This window comes from Actinia tenebrosa, unplaced genomic scaffold, assembly GCF_029948245.1.
Source record: "Actinia tenebrosa isolate PJP-AT-01 unplaced genomic scaffold, QUT_ActTen_1.0 PGA_scaffold0__85_contigs__length_37466705, whole genome shotgun sequence".
In the NCBI taxonomy this organism is placed as follows: domain Eukaryota; kingdom Metazoa; phylum Cnidaria; class Anthozoa; order Actiniaria; family Actiniidae; genus Actinia; species Actinia tenebrosa.
Window position 1 is genome coordinate 13,377,790 of NW_028292569.1, and position 12,149 is coordinate 13,389,938.

At 37.2% G+C, this 12,149-nt stretch overlaps 3 protein-coding genes across 4 annotated transcripts; 2 read left to right on the forward strand and 1 right to left on the reverse strand.

Annotated features, from left to right (window-relative positions):
- Nucleotides 1-341: 341 nt before the first annotated feature.
- On the reverse strand, nt 342-4,234 carry LOC116301758 (eukaryotic translation initiation factor 3 subunit F). Its single transcript, XM_031710875.2, has 8 exons — nt 4,021-4,234; nt 3,638-3,717; nt 3,060-3,197; nt 2,311-2,402; nt 1,762-1,837; nt 1,316-1,376; nt 786-899; nt 342-464 (listed from the first exon to the last, which is right to left on the reverse strand). The coding sequence occupies exons 1-8, from the start codon at nt 4,204-4,206 to the stop codon at nt 384-386; spliced, it is 828 nt and encodes a 275-aa protein (XP_031566735.1). The 5' UTR covers nt 4,207-4,234; the 3' UTR covers nt 342-383.
- A 1,165-nt stretch (nt 4,235-5,399) lies between these two features.
- On the forward strand, nt 5,400-7,719 carry LOC116301749 (ER membrane protein complex subunit 10-like). Its single transcript, XM_031710863.2, has one exon. It carries the CDS (start codon nt 5,412-5,414, stop codon nt 6,201-6,203), a length of 792 nt encoding a protein of 263 aa, XP_031566723.2. The 5' UTR covers nt 5,400-5,411; the 3' UTR covers nt 6,204-7,719.
- A 262-nt stretch (nt 7,720-7,981) lies between these two features.
- On the forward strand, nt 7,982-11,591 carry LOC116301748 (uncharacterized). Of its 2 annotated transcripts, none has more exons than XM_031710861.2 (7): nt 7,982-8,086; nt 8,168-8,227; nt 9,124-9,423; nt 9,807-9,866; nt 9,951-10,007; nt 10,078-10,122; nt 10,337-11,591. In XM_031710861.2, the coding sequence occupies exons 1-7, from the start codon at nt 8,036-8,038 to the stop codon at nt 10,649-10,651; spliced, it is 888 nt and encodes a 295-aa protein (XP_031566721.1). In that variant the 5' UTR covers nt 7,982-8,035; the 3' UTR covers nt 10,652-11,591. The 2 variants fall into 2 exon arrangements, with proteins under 2 accessions (XP_031566721.1, XP_031566722.1); XM_031710862.2 differs by having other exon boundaries at nt 8,168-8,215.
- Nucleotides 11,592-12,149: the final 558 nt, after the last annotated feature.

The following is a 12,149-nucleotide window of genomic DNA, read 5'->3' on the forward strand; positions in this document are numbered from 1 at the left end:
CAATCCGGCACTGGGGACGTTGTGAATTCGTGAAGCTTAACCCCCCTAAAGATGTCCTGCTGGCAGAATCTTCTTTAATTTTCCCCCAAGTGGCGACAAAAGAAACTAAAAGGGAGAAATTAAAAGAACACTGCCAGCAGGGTAGACCCAACCTAGACCACAATGCACCACAGTTTATCGAAATTAGAAAAGGTCTATGGTAGTCACGTTTTGTTCGTTTCTCCCCACCCTAGTTGAGGATTTTACTTCCCCTTCACCTGTGCAGATGTCCACACCCCCCCCCCCCTGACCCAACCCACCTCACCCTACCCCACCCGGAACAACAATATCATACCAGTAAATTTTTACTTTCTTGGCATTTTATTTATATTTATGTTTTAATGTTAAAGGACAGCTGTCAGCTTTTCTCCCAGGGCGAGTTGTGTTTTACAGACTTTTGAAAGATATACAATCATCAGCAAGTCCTGAAACGAAAACAACAGGATGTAGATTCGATAAATAAAATGTCAAAAACCATAGATGAGACAAAATGAATAATAAAATGGAATTTTACTTCGTGATATCTGACTGAGAAAGTTTAATAGAAAAGCCAACTCAATGATCCAAACGTGTATAAATGGCATCAACATGAATGATTGACAGAAGTCTATTGCAGACTACACGACTCGATTTGTGTCTGGGGTGGCCGCGTAGTAATGCAAACAACGGTAAACATGTGTATAGTAGAGAACATACTACAGTTGCAGTTCCAGGTTGTTTAAAAAGTTACACAGTAGTTACGTTACCTGCATGTTGCTGTTAAGCATGGCTTCAAATTCTTCAGGCGTCATCTTAGGAACTGCATCAACAAAATTTTTCAGCTCTCGACCTACATTATTATCTGCAGTAATCTTTCCATCCTAAATAAAAAGATATTCTTTGAGTTAAATAAATGAAAAAGGAAGGATGGGAAAATGAAAGAAAAAGTTGGGAAATGAAAGGGAATGAAAGGAACGTGAGGAGAATTGAAAGGGAAAGGATGAGAGAAAGGGGAAAAAATGGGAAAAAAAAGGAATGAAAGGGAAAAATGGATAGGAAAGCAACAGAAAGGGCAAGGAATGGGAAATGGAAATGAATGCAAAAGGAAAGAGAAATATAACTGAAATGAATCAAATGCAAAAGAAGGCATCTCTTTTTCTTAATTTTCCCATATTAACCCCAACTTGAGACATAAGATTACTGCTTAATGTTCCTCTGGTGTGAAGAGGGATGATGGTGTTGATGTATCATAGTGACCCAGCCATCACTTAGATCCCATATTCCGCCTAACACTTACCATAACAGCCTCAATGTAATTTATAACATCACCCAGCATGCTTGATAGATCGTCTGTAGCACTATTGAAGAGAGATATTAAAAATGATAAGATATTAAAATCTCAAAGAAAGCTATATTTAGTATACTAGGGCATGCTGTTCATTTCCTTGGGGGGGGGGGGGGGGGGGGCACAGTGCAAATAAATATGCAATTTTTTTTTCTTTTTAATATATATTGAGGATTTTGAGTGATGTTTCACCACTCAGTTGACATTCTATTCTTTCAAAGGCAAAATCAATTTGAAAATTAACACAGCAATTAAGGTTTCATATCACTTTTCTTTCATCTTTCACTAACAGCAAGGGAAAAAGGCACCATGTAAGTATCAAAGTGTCCCCTCAGACGGCCCCATGATGCAATACATTCTACAACTCTGGATCAGCTAAAAATAAAGTGAGGTCTAACCTGGTCACATGCTGCATGTCTGATATCAAGGAAACTGTTTTTTTGCTTGCAAATTTAGTTCTCTGTAAGACATCGACTGAAAGTATAAACACAAACTTCATAAAATATAAGCATAGGACTAAATTGAAATATGACAATGGTCTCTATAGACCTATTTACCCTGGGCATAATGTTTTCCAATTTTAGACCATGTGTCATTCCCTATATAGAATATAAAAAAAACATATATTTCACAACCACCACTCCCCATGAGGGGCTCTTCCGTGAGTATCATTTCCTTGTTTAACGGTTGCACATGAGAAGACAAATAAATATGGATACAAGTCAACAAAAAAATCTTATTCCCAAGAGAAATCACGGACATGTGGTCTGAAATGGGCAAACATAACACCCAAGGTAAAGAGGTCTATTTAGCTGATTAAGCGTAAAAGGAATTACTTTTTACATTTACATTGCTTTTAAGTAACGGCAAGTAACTGTGAAAACATTACACCCAACGTGAAGAGGTCTATCGTATAAGTGTATACATATTTATTTTAGTTTTCTTACTTCCAACTTTCTCAGAAGCTGTGAGCTTGATTTCACAGGGAACCTGACTGAATATGGTGCCCTCTGTCTTTTCTGGAACTCCCATTTTTACACTGAAAATCATAGATGAAAGAAAGGATAATTAGATAACATTATTGAAATAAAATACAGGGGTGGCTCCAGGAAGGTGATAAGGAAGTTGCAATACAGTACCCCTTCCTTCTATTTTCGTCAAACTATTACCAGATCCTATACTTGAAAATCAAGGGTGGCTCAATATAAGTACAGTTGTTTGTATCTAAGCATGAACACTAGATACTAAAAAATATTTTAATTATTGGTCGCTGAAATATGGAAGTTAGTCATCCGGAAAGTGCACATTTGGCACATGCCTGGCTGACTTCAAAGTGCAAGACATTGGACAATGTCCAGCCAAAACTGGTATTTGTCTGGTCAAATCTTTGCCTTGTTGGAAAATTTGACCAGTAAGGTTTAGTCAGAAATAAGGTATGACAAAGTTAAAACTTTCCATCGTGCAGGGCGTCCTGCAGCTACACTCTTGGACACCTTGAAGGGTGATACTGGGGCGGCCAACACTGCCGAGCTTGCCACCTGTATGTTAGATGGTGTAGACTGGATCAGAAGGTGTGCAGCTCGGCTGAGGATGCCTTAAGTAAGTAAGTAAGTAAGTAAAAACTAATTTGGCCTGTGATCATGACCATCAAGTGATCGGCCATTATTTCAAGCCCTGATGGTAATAGAACCAATACCTTTGGTAGGCTTTATAAGCCATTTTAAGGTTCTTGAGTGTTGTGTCAACAGTGAGGTGAATAGGATTATTGGTTTCTCTTGAGTAGTATTCATGGATAAGAAGAGAGTGTTCTGTCACATCTGGTCCTGTAGCATACCTGAAAAAAGAAAAAAAGAATCCCATTAATAATAGGCTTTTATGAGCTTCCTGTTGTAAAAAAATATATCAAGTATTGATGGTTTTCACGGTGGCCATGTTGGAGGAACTTAACAAAAGCATTGTCAATGAATTCTTCTTCTATCCTCCAACATGGCCACCGTGTCTTTTGTTATTTAATTTTCTTGGGAATGGTTGAAAACCATCAGTTATTAAATATTGTCCCCTATAATCAAGATCTTGGTACGCTCCTGGGCCAAGTTGTACGAAGGATGGATAGCACTATCCAATGGATAAATCTTATCCAGTAGATAAATTAATTGGATAATGGCGTCGAATTATCCACTGAATAAGGATTTATCCATTGGATAATGCTACCCACCCTTCGTACATCCAGGCCCTGGACAATTCATTAAATGATCATTCATAAAGGAAACCCACCATCCAACAATCTGTTCCTTAGGATTTGCTTTATTTGCAAGTTCATACATGCTTTTGGCATATTCTAGTTCCACAGCAACCTGAGTACGTAAAAGAAAGCAGAGTTATATCTATACTAGAACAAAGAATACTTCCAACTACAGTATAGTAAAATTTAAAAAATTAAAGCTTATGAATTTCAAACGTTTACATTGTACGTAAGTTTATTTATAATATACTTTAGTTCGTGTAAGACTTATATCATTAATTTTTACAAGAAAAATAGGATAAAAAAGCTAGGATATTAAATATGGATAGCTGCGATCAGCAATCTTAAAAATCTGAGCATTTAGTGGTATTCAATGATTGAGGAACACGTTTACTTTATCAAATTTTCAACTCACTTCGTCGGCAGATTCGTTATGTGGGACACCAAAACAGCTTTTGACCTCGACTAAACCTTTATCAACAACTCCTAGAAGAGTCCCTATAACTCTTTTCGCCTCTTCATTCCGTCTTTCGTAAGCGTCTACGATACTAAAGAGAACAACTGGGTGAATAAGAACTTTCTTTGCTCGACCGGACGCCATTTTGGATTCTGTGTTTCACGTGGGCTCAATCAGCCAGAAATGACGTCATACCACAGGAAACCCAAGCAAGGAACCAAGTTATGGGAGAAGCTTGACGCTTTGAAAAATAGCTCATGATTGCAGACTGATGGTCACGAATTCAATACCCGACAGTTTTTACTAGTAAATTCCGAAGATTTCTCAACTAAAACGGATTGCGGTCGATTAAGGATTACGAAAAAAAAAACTAAAATAAACTAGCAAAAGTGGGCATCAGTTTCAGGTCACCCATCCAGGTACTAACTTTGCTCAACCGGACTTGACTAAGTGTCATTAAAGCCCAAGTTTTTTCCACTGGACCACGGTTCCAGGTGAATCAGCATAACAATAACCCTGAAAACAATGCACCAGATAGACTAGACTTTTTAACAATATTTTTTCAACCGATTCCGTGCGTGGCAGAGATGCAAGGGATTAGCCGATATGGTCTGGGGGCCGGCTGGTCTCTCCCCTGATGCTTTGGCTAGAACATTTTCTTGCGTAATTCGTACACCCAAGGGCAGAAGGATTTAATCGCCGTCAGGTCCGAAGTCCATACGCCGCCCCAGCTCTGCGGATGTCTCGGGGGTATGGCACAGTGGAGTCGTTTTTTTTCTATCTCTCTTTTATTATTATTATTATTATTATTATTATTATTATTATTATTTATTTATTTATTTTTATCTCTGTCGGAGGGTTCAAGGCCTATCGTAACAAGATAATATTATTTTTTTAATGCATCAGCAATATCTTTATAGAAAGCGTGACTACCCAACCCCAAATTCTATCGCAAATACCTAATATATTTTTCTGATCGAAATGCCTCCAGAAAATAGATTACTGATGATAGCTTTCTTTCTATATATTGCTATAATTTCTGTTTATAGGCTTACTGTGGTCAAACTAGTGTTTTACATTTTGTACCTACCCCTACTAAGTAAGAATTGGTACAACAATACTTTCTTTGTGGGGGGAGGGTATGAGGATGATATTAAATCTAGCATTTATATATTGAAATTTAGTTTTTATTGTAGCTTCCTTTTTATCAATGAATTCCTAAAGCAGGATGAGAACTTTTAAGGTATATTTATCATGAGTTTTGCATCTAAAAGTGCAAAGACAAGTGAATAAATATTCTCAGTCTACCCCCGAAAGTAAAGTTTTGCACTCTTTTGATCAAAACCAAGATGGCGGCCCACAGAGATACAAGGGCTGCATTGCCTTTACCTTTTAGAGCTAAATTTCTATCCTACTCGGTGTTATTATCATTAGTAATAGTTATTTTATATTCTAATGTAGCGAGTAGTAAAAAACCTGACCCAGAAATGACTCCCAAGCTCGATGAATTGGTAATTACAGTGGAACACGCTTTGAAAGAGAACTCCGACGGCCCCGACTTCAAGCCCCGTGGCACAATCTCTTTACGCTCACTGAAGCAACAAACGGGAGTCTTTTATCAAAGAGACCAGCTGACGAGAGAGGAGCTACGGCTTATCAAAGAGATGGCTCAAAGCAAGGATGATGTCTACTATCGCATACGAGTTCCTTCGCATTTTGGAACTAGTGAGAAAGACGAAAAGAAGTTCGTGTCTACCTATGTTAGAGCTTGTGCTTTATACGAATCTAAACTGACAGAGACGATTACGATAGCTGTTGATCATCTAGGGTATATCTATGGTATAGGACTGAGAGTCCCTGTTTCTCAATGTGAAGGGAAGATTCACGGAGCAGGATGGCTACCGGCCTATTTCAACACTACAATCAACGTTCTAAGCCAGGCTCCTGGTGCTCTACCTGATACTCAGACATACGTTCAAAGGCTAGAGAAGGAGAAAGCAGAGCAAGCTGGCGGCAAGGGTAAAGATAATCGCTCATTTTTGGCCAAGTATTGGATGTATATTGTTCCTGTGGTGATCTTCATGTTGATGTCGTCACAACAGCCTGAGCAAGGCGAAGGAGGAGGAGGGGGAGGCAGTTAGGTGGACTTGTGGAGGGTAACCTTGAAGCTTGTCAAGAACAAATCGACAACAATATTCTTTTTTAGAAGAGATGTCAAAAAGAGACTAAATTTGTTTGGCTTCTGTAATATTTTCCCATTTCAGACATGGTGTTTTCTCCTTTACAAAAAAAACCTTCACATTTTATCAAACCATAGTTCCCCTCTATTAACTATGATCAAACCCTGAAACAACCTCTGAGCTAATCTAAGTCAGAGCACAGCTAATTCACAGATTGAACCCTCAAACAACCTCTAAGCTGTCGTAAGTCAGGGCACAACTAACTCACATACATGTATTGAACCCTGAAACAAATTCTGGGTGGATGAAAATCAAAGCTTCACCTGGAATATAGTGTGATAGGTTTGCAGAGGGAGAAAAACTGGATTCTAGGAATCAAGCCTGGGACCCCAGGTGAGGGGCAATCCAGTGTGCTACCACTATGCTACCTGATTCCTTCTAGGGAGAAGAGATTTGAGGTGAACTTTAATTCACCTCTGATCTCTAGGAATAAGGCACTTTTTTAAATGTCATTCCTATTAAGGTACCTACTCAAAAGAAATAATGCTCAAGTGAGCAACACAAGGTCTGAAATGTGAAAATAAAAAATGAAGTCTATCTGAGTCATGTCCATATTTATAAACTTGGTACCAACTTCATATATACAGTATTAATGTATATCTATGAGACCTTGAGTTCTCTACCAATTTCTTCTTTTTTTCTTCAATAGACCCCTCGCATGTGACCTCAAAGCTGCTCGATCTGGACTTAGAACCTATTGTTTTGTACTCCAGATTGAGCTGCATTCCAATGTGCTGCAAGGGGTCTATTACATAGATAAAGCTGTTATCTTGTTGAAGTAGCTTTTGGTGGATGCCAATCAAAAAACATGAAATATTCAAGGGCACATGCCTATGGAATGCCATGAAAACACCTTGATTGACATCTACCAATACCTACTTTGTTACCATAGCAAATTGTATGATTCTGTACATGGTAGTGACTTTGAAAGTAGAATTTATGCTGATTGTGAAGTCTTATTTTAAAGTCCCACTTATTTCATAATTTACATTAAATATCATTCCACTTTGCTTTAGATTTTTTTTTGTTATGCGAAGCATTCAAGGTGTACCTTTTGTAGCACTTACTTCTTAGAGCAAACTTATAATAGGAGTCAATTCAAGGGGGGTGTAGTGACAGTACACTCTGCTCTCCTCTGGGGTCTCAAGTTCAATCCTGGACTCTGAATCACATGTGAGTAGTGTTTGTTGGATGTCTTGGATCCCTTTGCATCCTTGTTTCAAGGGTTTTGATCCGGGGTTTCTACCTCTGCAAAATCTAACTTGCTACGTTCTGATTCAATCTGTGAATTATCATAATGTCCTGCCCCCTTAGTGAAGTGTTCACTATGAATATACTATATAAGGTCCATAGCTGATGTATCTCTCCATGATTAACTGGTCATGCCTTAATAAACGGTTTCTAATTACACAATATATTTCTTGACTCATTTTCTCTGTGTTTAAAAGAATAAAGAATTGAAGATAGAAGATAGAGGGGTGAAGGTAGCCTATTTTTCGATAAAAGCCGTAGGATAAAACGCACAATTAATGTTCAGGTTAATTTTCTGAGAGCAAACTACAATGGACTGATGTGTTATTGAAATGATAGTTTACTATAATTTGTTTTGGATCCCGCATTAAATCAGGTTCTACCTACCTGCCGAAAAAAATACCACATTTGTAAACACAAGCGCTGAAGTTCAAACTTACTATCTTCGCTGGTCTGAAAGGAGCTTAAAATTGAAACCAAAAATGAAACGAAGAAAGCAAGAAACAATCACCACTTATATATCAACTTTAACGGTAAGATAGGCCGGATATTTAATTAATTAAAAATCTTATTTTTTTACTAAATAATGTTTTTCTCCGAATTTTAAAATATAGGTGAACTTTGGTAATAATGAATCGACGAAATCAAAGCCTCATTCAAAGGTGGGTCGACAGGTAAAATGTTCCGGCATTTTTTGGCATTCAAAAGACTATATTAAAACTCATTGATCAACTTCATCTCTTCGCTATTCCTCATAAACGTATAATTTTCGAGTTTCCAATTCCTGACACTTTTTTGCCTCAGTTCGCAAGTTTAGAATGCTCTTTAGCATGAGGCGTTTCATCGGATAGAAAAATGAAATATAAGAAGTTGTCCAAAAAATCATCTCGAATCATCACCATTTCACGATCTTAATAAACTGCACACTGAAATATTGTAAATCACTGTTTTCCTAATCAATCGTTATCCAAATTTTATCGCGCTAACCTAAAAATTTTGGAAAGTTTAAGGAATTCATATTTATTGTTAAACGAAGTGTCTATATCTCGATATTTTTCGTCACTTTCGTACGACCACAAGCTATTGGAGTTACTATTATTTTTGTTGTTTTATTTTCAATTGGTTTTCTAGATGATAATGGAACGTATAATTAACGCTTATCTGGTCTTAAAAGAAAATTATTTGTTTGTGTCGAGGAGAAATATTTTCTAAAATGACACCTTATAAGATTGAAGGAAGCTGCACCTGTCGTGGACATGATTTCAAAGCTAGAAGTTTTTGTTTCTATGCTCCCTTACTCGTACGCTTCAAAGAACCGCTCTATAGAGGACCCAATGTATCGATCCCCAAGAAAGATTTAACAAAGCCACTTTTATTCATTTTTGGTAAAAAAAATATATTTATCTGAAATATCACATATAGTGTCTGTCATTTTAGTTTCTCAATTTTGTAGTTTTCGATTTCCTTCTTCCAGCGATTTCAGTATCAAATGCTTGGGTCTTGGATATTAAAAAGAGTCGACTTAATTCTAAATTATTACCATAATAATTTTAATGAATTTTTCTTCCAGTCTCTCAACTCACCTTCGAAGCAGCAAAATGTCCATTCCTCTACAGCTTACCGCACCGAGACTACGGAGGGTTCGCAGTCTTACAGGCAAGCAAAGCAGAATTCAACTGGAACTTACTATCAGCTCCCCAAATCCACCTCTTCAAATAGCAGCAGCAAAGGACCAGCACAAAAAAATACAGCTCCCAAAAATTCCAGCTCTTTTCAAAGCAGTAGGGCTTATTTTGAAGATTTGAGTACGAGCAGTGGAGACGGGTCACGGTCGAAGAGCTGCACTAGTCCCGATGTACAACGGCCGAAGGTAGATAGTTCATGGCGCGATATTTATCAGTCTTGATATTGTAGGTAACGGAGCGCCAAATTGCTGAGAAAGAGCTTACAATTAATCCGGCTCTGCGTATTTTTCATCTTTTCCTTTTTAAAAGAAATGTTTTTTCCTCTTCTTCATTCCTCCTCCTTCTTCTTCTTCTTCTTCTTCTTCTTCTTCTTCCTCTTCTTCTTCTTCTCTTCCTTATTATTCTTCATGCCATTTCTTTCTAGACGCGGCGCAACAAATTTACTGGTTACAGCGTCTTTATTGTCGTGTGCGCTGCACAAACAGTTCGTTATGATATCAATACCACAGATCTCAGTTAAACTTTTCCCATACCACACAATTCTCATGTAATTATATTGCCTATTCAGAATAATTTTTCAAAAGAGTCAAAATTCGAAAACTCTTCGCCGCCAACAGCAGCAAAATGGGTAAGAAAAAAGACTAAATTAAGAAGGAAACTTCTAAGTTTTCAAGCATTTATTTACTGATTTTGTTCTTTTACTGTAATGTAGAAAGCTTACGAAAGCGAATTCAAACCCGAGGCTTCGACATTTGATTCTTCAGTCAAGGTATGTTAAAACTGAGTATGATTTTATTCTCGTCATATACGTTTTTAATTTTGGACTTTTTTCACTGCAGACATTGGACTCGCCCAAAACAAGGTCGTCTTCTTCTGTAACCAAGGTAACGCTTGTTTTTCACTTGTGCGAAACATGCGCAAACGAAAGAACAGATTGAAGAAGTTTGATTATTCAGTGTTTTACGAGTAGTCAGAACCTCACAGAAAAGTGAACGAGTTCGAAAAAATATAACTAACACTATTCAAAATTCCAAGTACAATTTGGAATTTCAAGCTTTTCTAGGTAGTATTATCAACAGGCTGTTTTCGTCTTTTCAGAAATCTACAGAGAGCCGAGTGTCCAAAGAGTTAACGACAACTACGACCACGACTACTACTACTACAGTTGAGAAGCAAGGTTCGTCTAGCGTAAAGGCGGAAGTGACGTCAGTAAAACCAGCCACTGATTATGGCGAGACAGACTGGTACTTGGACATTCTACTTCGCATGCAGTCCCTAGAGATGAAGCAACAAAAGTTACATGCGCAGTACGACTTCCTCGGAAAACTGGCCAAAGAGAACCGGGAAAATCTGAAACTATCGAGAGACTGGGCACGATATAATGCTGATAACTTTAAAGTGGAGGCTTACTGATAAAAATGATCAAGTTGCAATAGAAACAGGTTACCATGGAAATAAGGCTTAAGATTTCTTTAAAACGGCGAAAGTAATGCAAATAATATTTGTAGATAATGATAAACTGATAATAGGTTATTGCATAGATCAATAATAATCAGCGCGCGTATTTTAATAGAAAAAAAAAACTAATTTTGCATCAAATCCCAAAATTAATTCTTGGTGGAGACATTATAAAGCTAAGATTTTCATTTTCATCCATATGACGCCATAAGATGAACTTTAAAGTGACGTCATGGATAAAATGACGTCATAAAGATTAAAAAATTAGGTCATTAGTGGTTAATAAAGTGAACATCATATTCTGATCGAACCTTTCTCTGTTCGTCTTCCATTTTGGAAGACTTACAATTATATTTACAACGAAAGATTTTTCGTAAATCAAGGTAAGAAAAAAGTGTTAATTTTTTAAGCATTTAACGGATCAAAATGGAATTGCAATTGTAAATTAGAACTGAGGGAAACGCGCATGCCATGACAGTTCGACGGAAAGCACGCGCAGACAAAAAATGTATGAAGTGTAAGAAACTTTCCAAAATAAGACCATGTGAAAAAGGAAACTCCTTAGAAAAGTTCTTATAAATTTAAATATTTGCTTAATTTTTGCTGTACTATTTAGTTTTTGTGTTCACACCAAATTGTATAAAGATGCAAAACAGAACAGACTGTATTCAGTATCGGAACAAAATTACAAACGTTTTATCCTAGCGCTTTTTAGTTGCGCGCTGTTTTGGTCGCATTCTAGCGGTGTTGTTTCACATAATCAAAGCAAATGAAATACCGAATTATTTTCTCCGATATCGATTTTTGCTAAAATAGAAATATATACTTTTGTTATTAATTTTGACATCTTGTCCTTTCACGCATGTTTGTATGTTTAAATAAAAAATATTTATTAGTGCATGAATATAAAGTCCCCAATATGATCTAAATATTCCGATGGAAAATTCTGTTGTGGCAGTAAGCCAGACTTTTTCGGACTGTGGATGTTCATTATGCGAATTCGACCACATTTTACGCCTTTTACAATCGAAAGGACTTAGAGGATGATACATAATGCAATATGGTGTCTGTTTTGAGGTGCACGACTAATCCCTACTTTCGGAATGGCTTGCTGGCTAATCTTCGGAAGAATTTTTCAACTTCATATGTTGGCCTGCGAGTTTTTCTATTAAAGTTCAACGTTGTAGGCGAAGACAATTTGCAAGCTATCGTAGCATGAGGTAGACGTTTCAGATAAGTGACCATTTATTTTGCACCATGTGAAGTATAGATCATGCTGCGTAGGATCTAGTGCTATATTGTATCAAGCAGTTTATGACAGAACAATCAGTATTAATTCTGGATCAAAGTCTATAGTAAGTTTCGCTTTCCACCTTACTTTTATTCACTTTGATGGCTTCCCTGACCGACTAGTTGTCATGACAGCACACAAATACGAGCCTTCATCAGTTAA

Coding starts and splice junctions, on each gene's coding strand:
- LOC116301758 (XM_031710875.2), bottom strand. CDS start 4,206: ATGGCGTCCGGTCGAGCAAAGAAAGTTCTTATTCACCCAGTTGTTCTC. Junction 900..1,315: donor ATTACATTGAGGCTGTTATG/GTAAGTGTTAGG, acceptor CTTTTTATTTAG/GATGGAAAGATTACTGCAGA. Junction 465..785: donor TGCTTAACAGCAACATGCAG/GTAACGTAACTA, acceptor TTTTCGTTTCAG/GACTTGCTGATGATTGTATA.
- LOC116301749 (XM_031710863.2), top strand. CDS start 5,412: ATGGCGGCCCACAGAGATACAAGGGCTGCATTGCCTTTACCTTTTAGA.
- LOC116301748 (XM_031710861.2), top strand. CDS start 8,036: ATGAAACGAAGAAAGCAAGAAACAATCACCACTTATATATCAACTTTA. Junction 9,867..9,950: donor CGCCAACAGCAGCAAAATGG/GTAAGAAAAAAG, acceptor ACTGTAATGTAG/AAAGCTTACGAAAGCGAATT. Junction 10,123..10,336: donor CGTCTTCTTCTGTAACCAAG/GTAACGCTTGTT, acceptor TCGTCTTTTCAG/AAATCTACAGAGAGCCGAGT.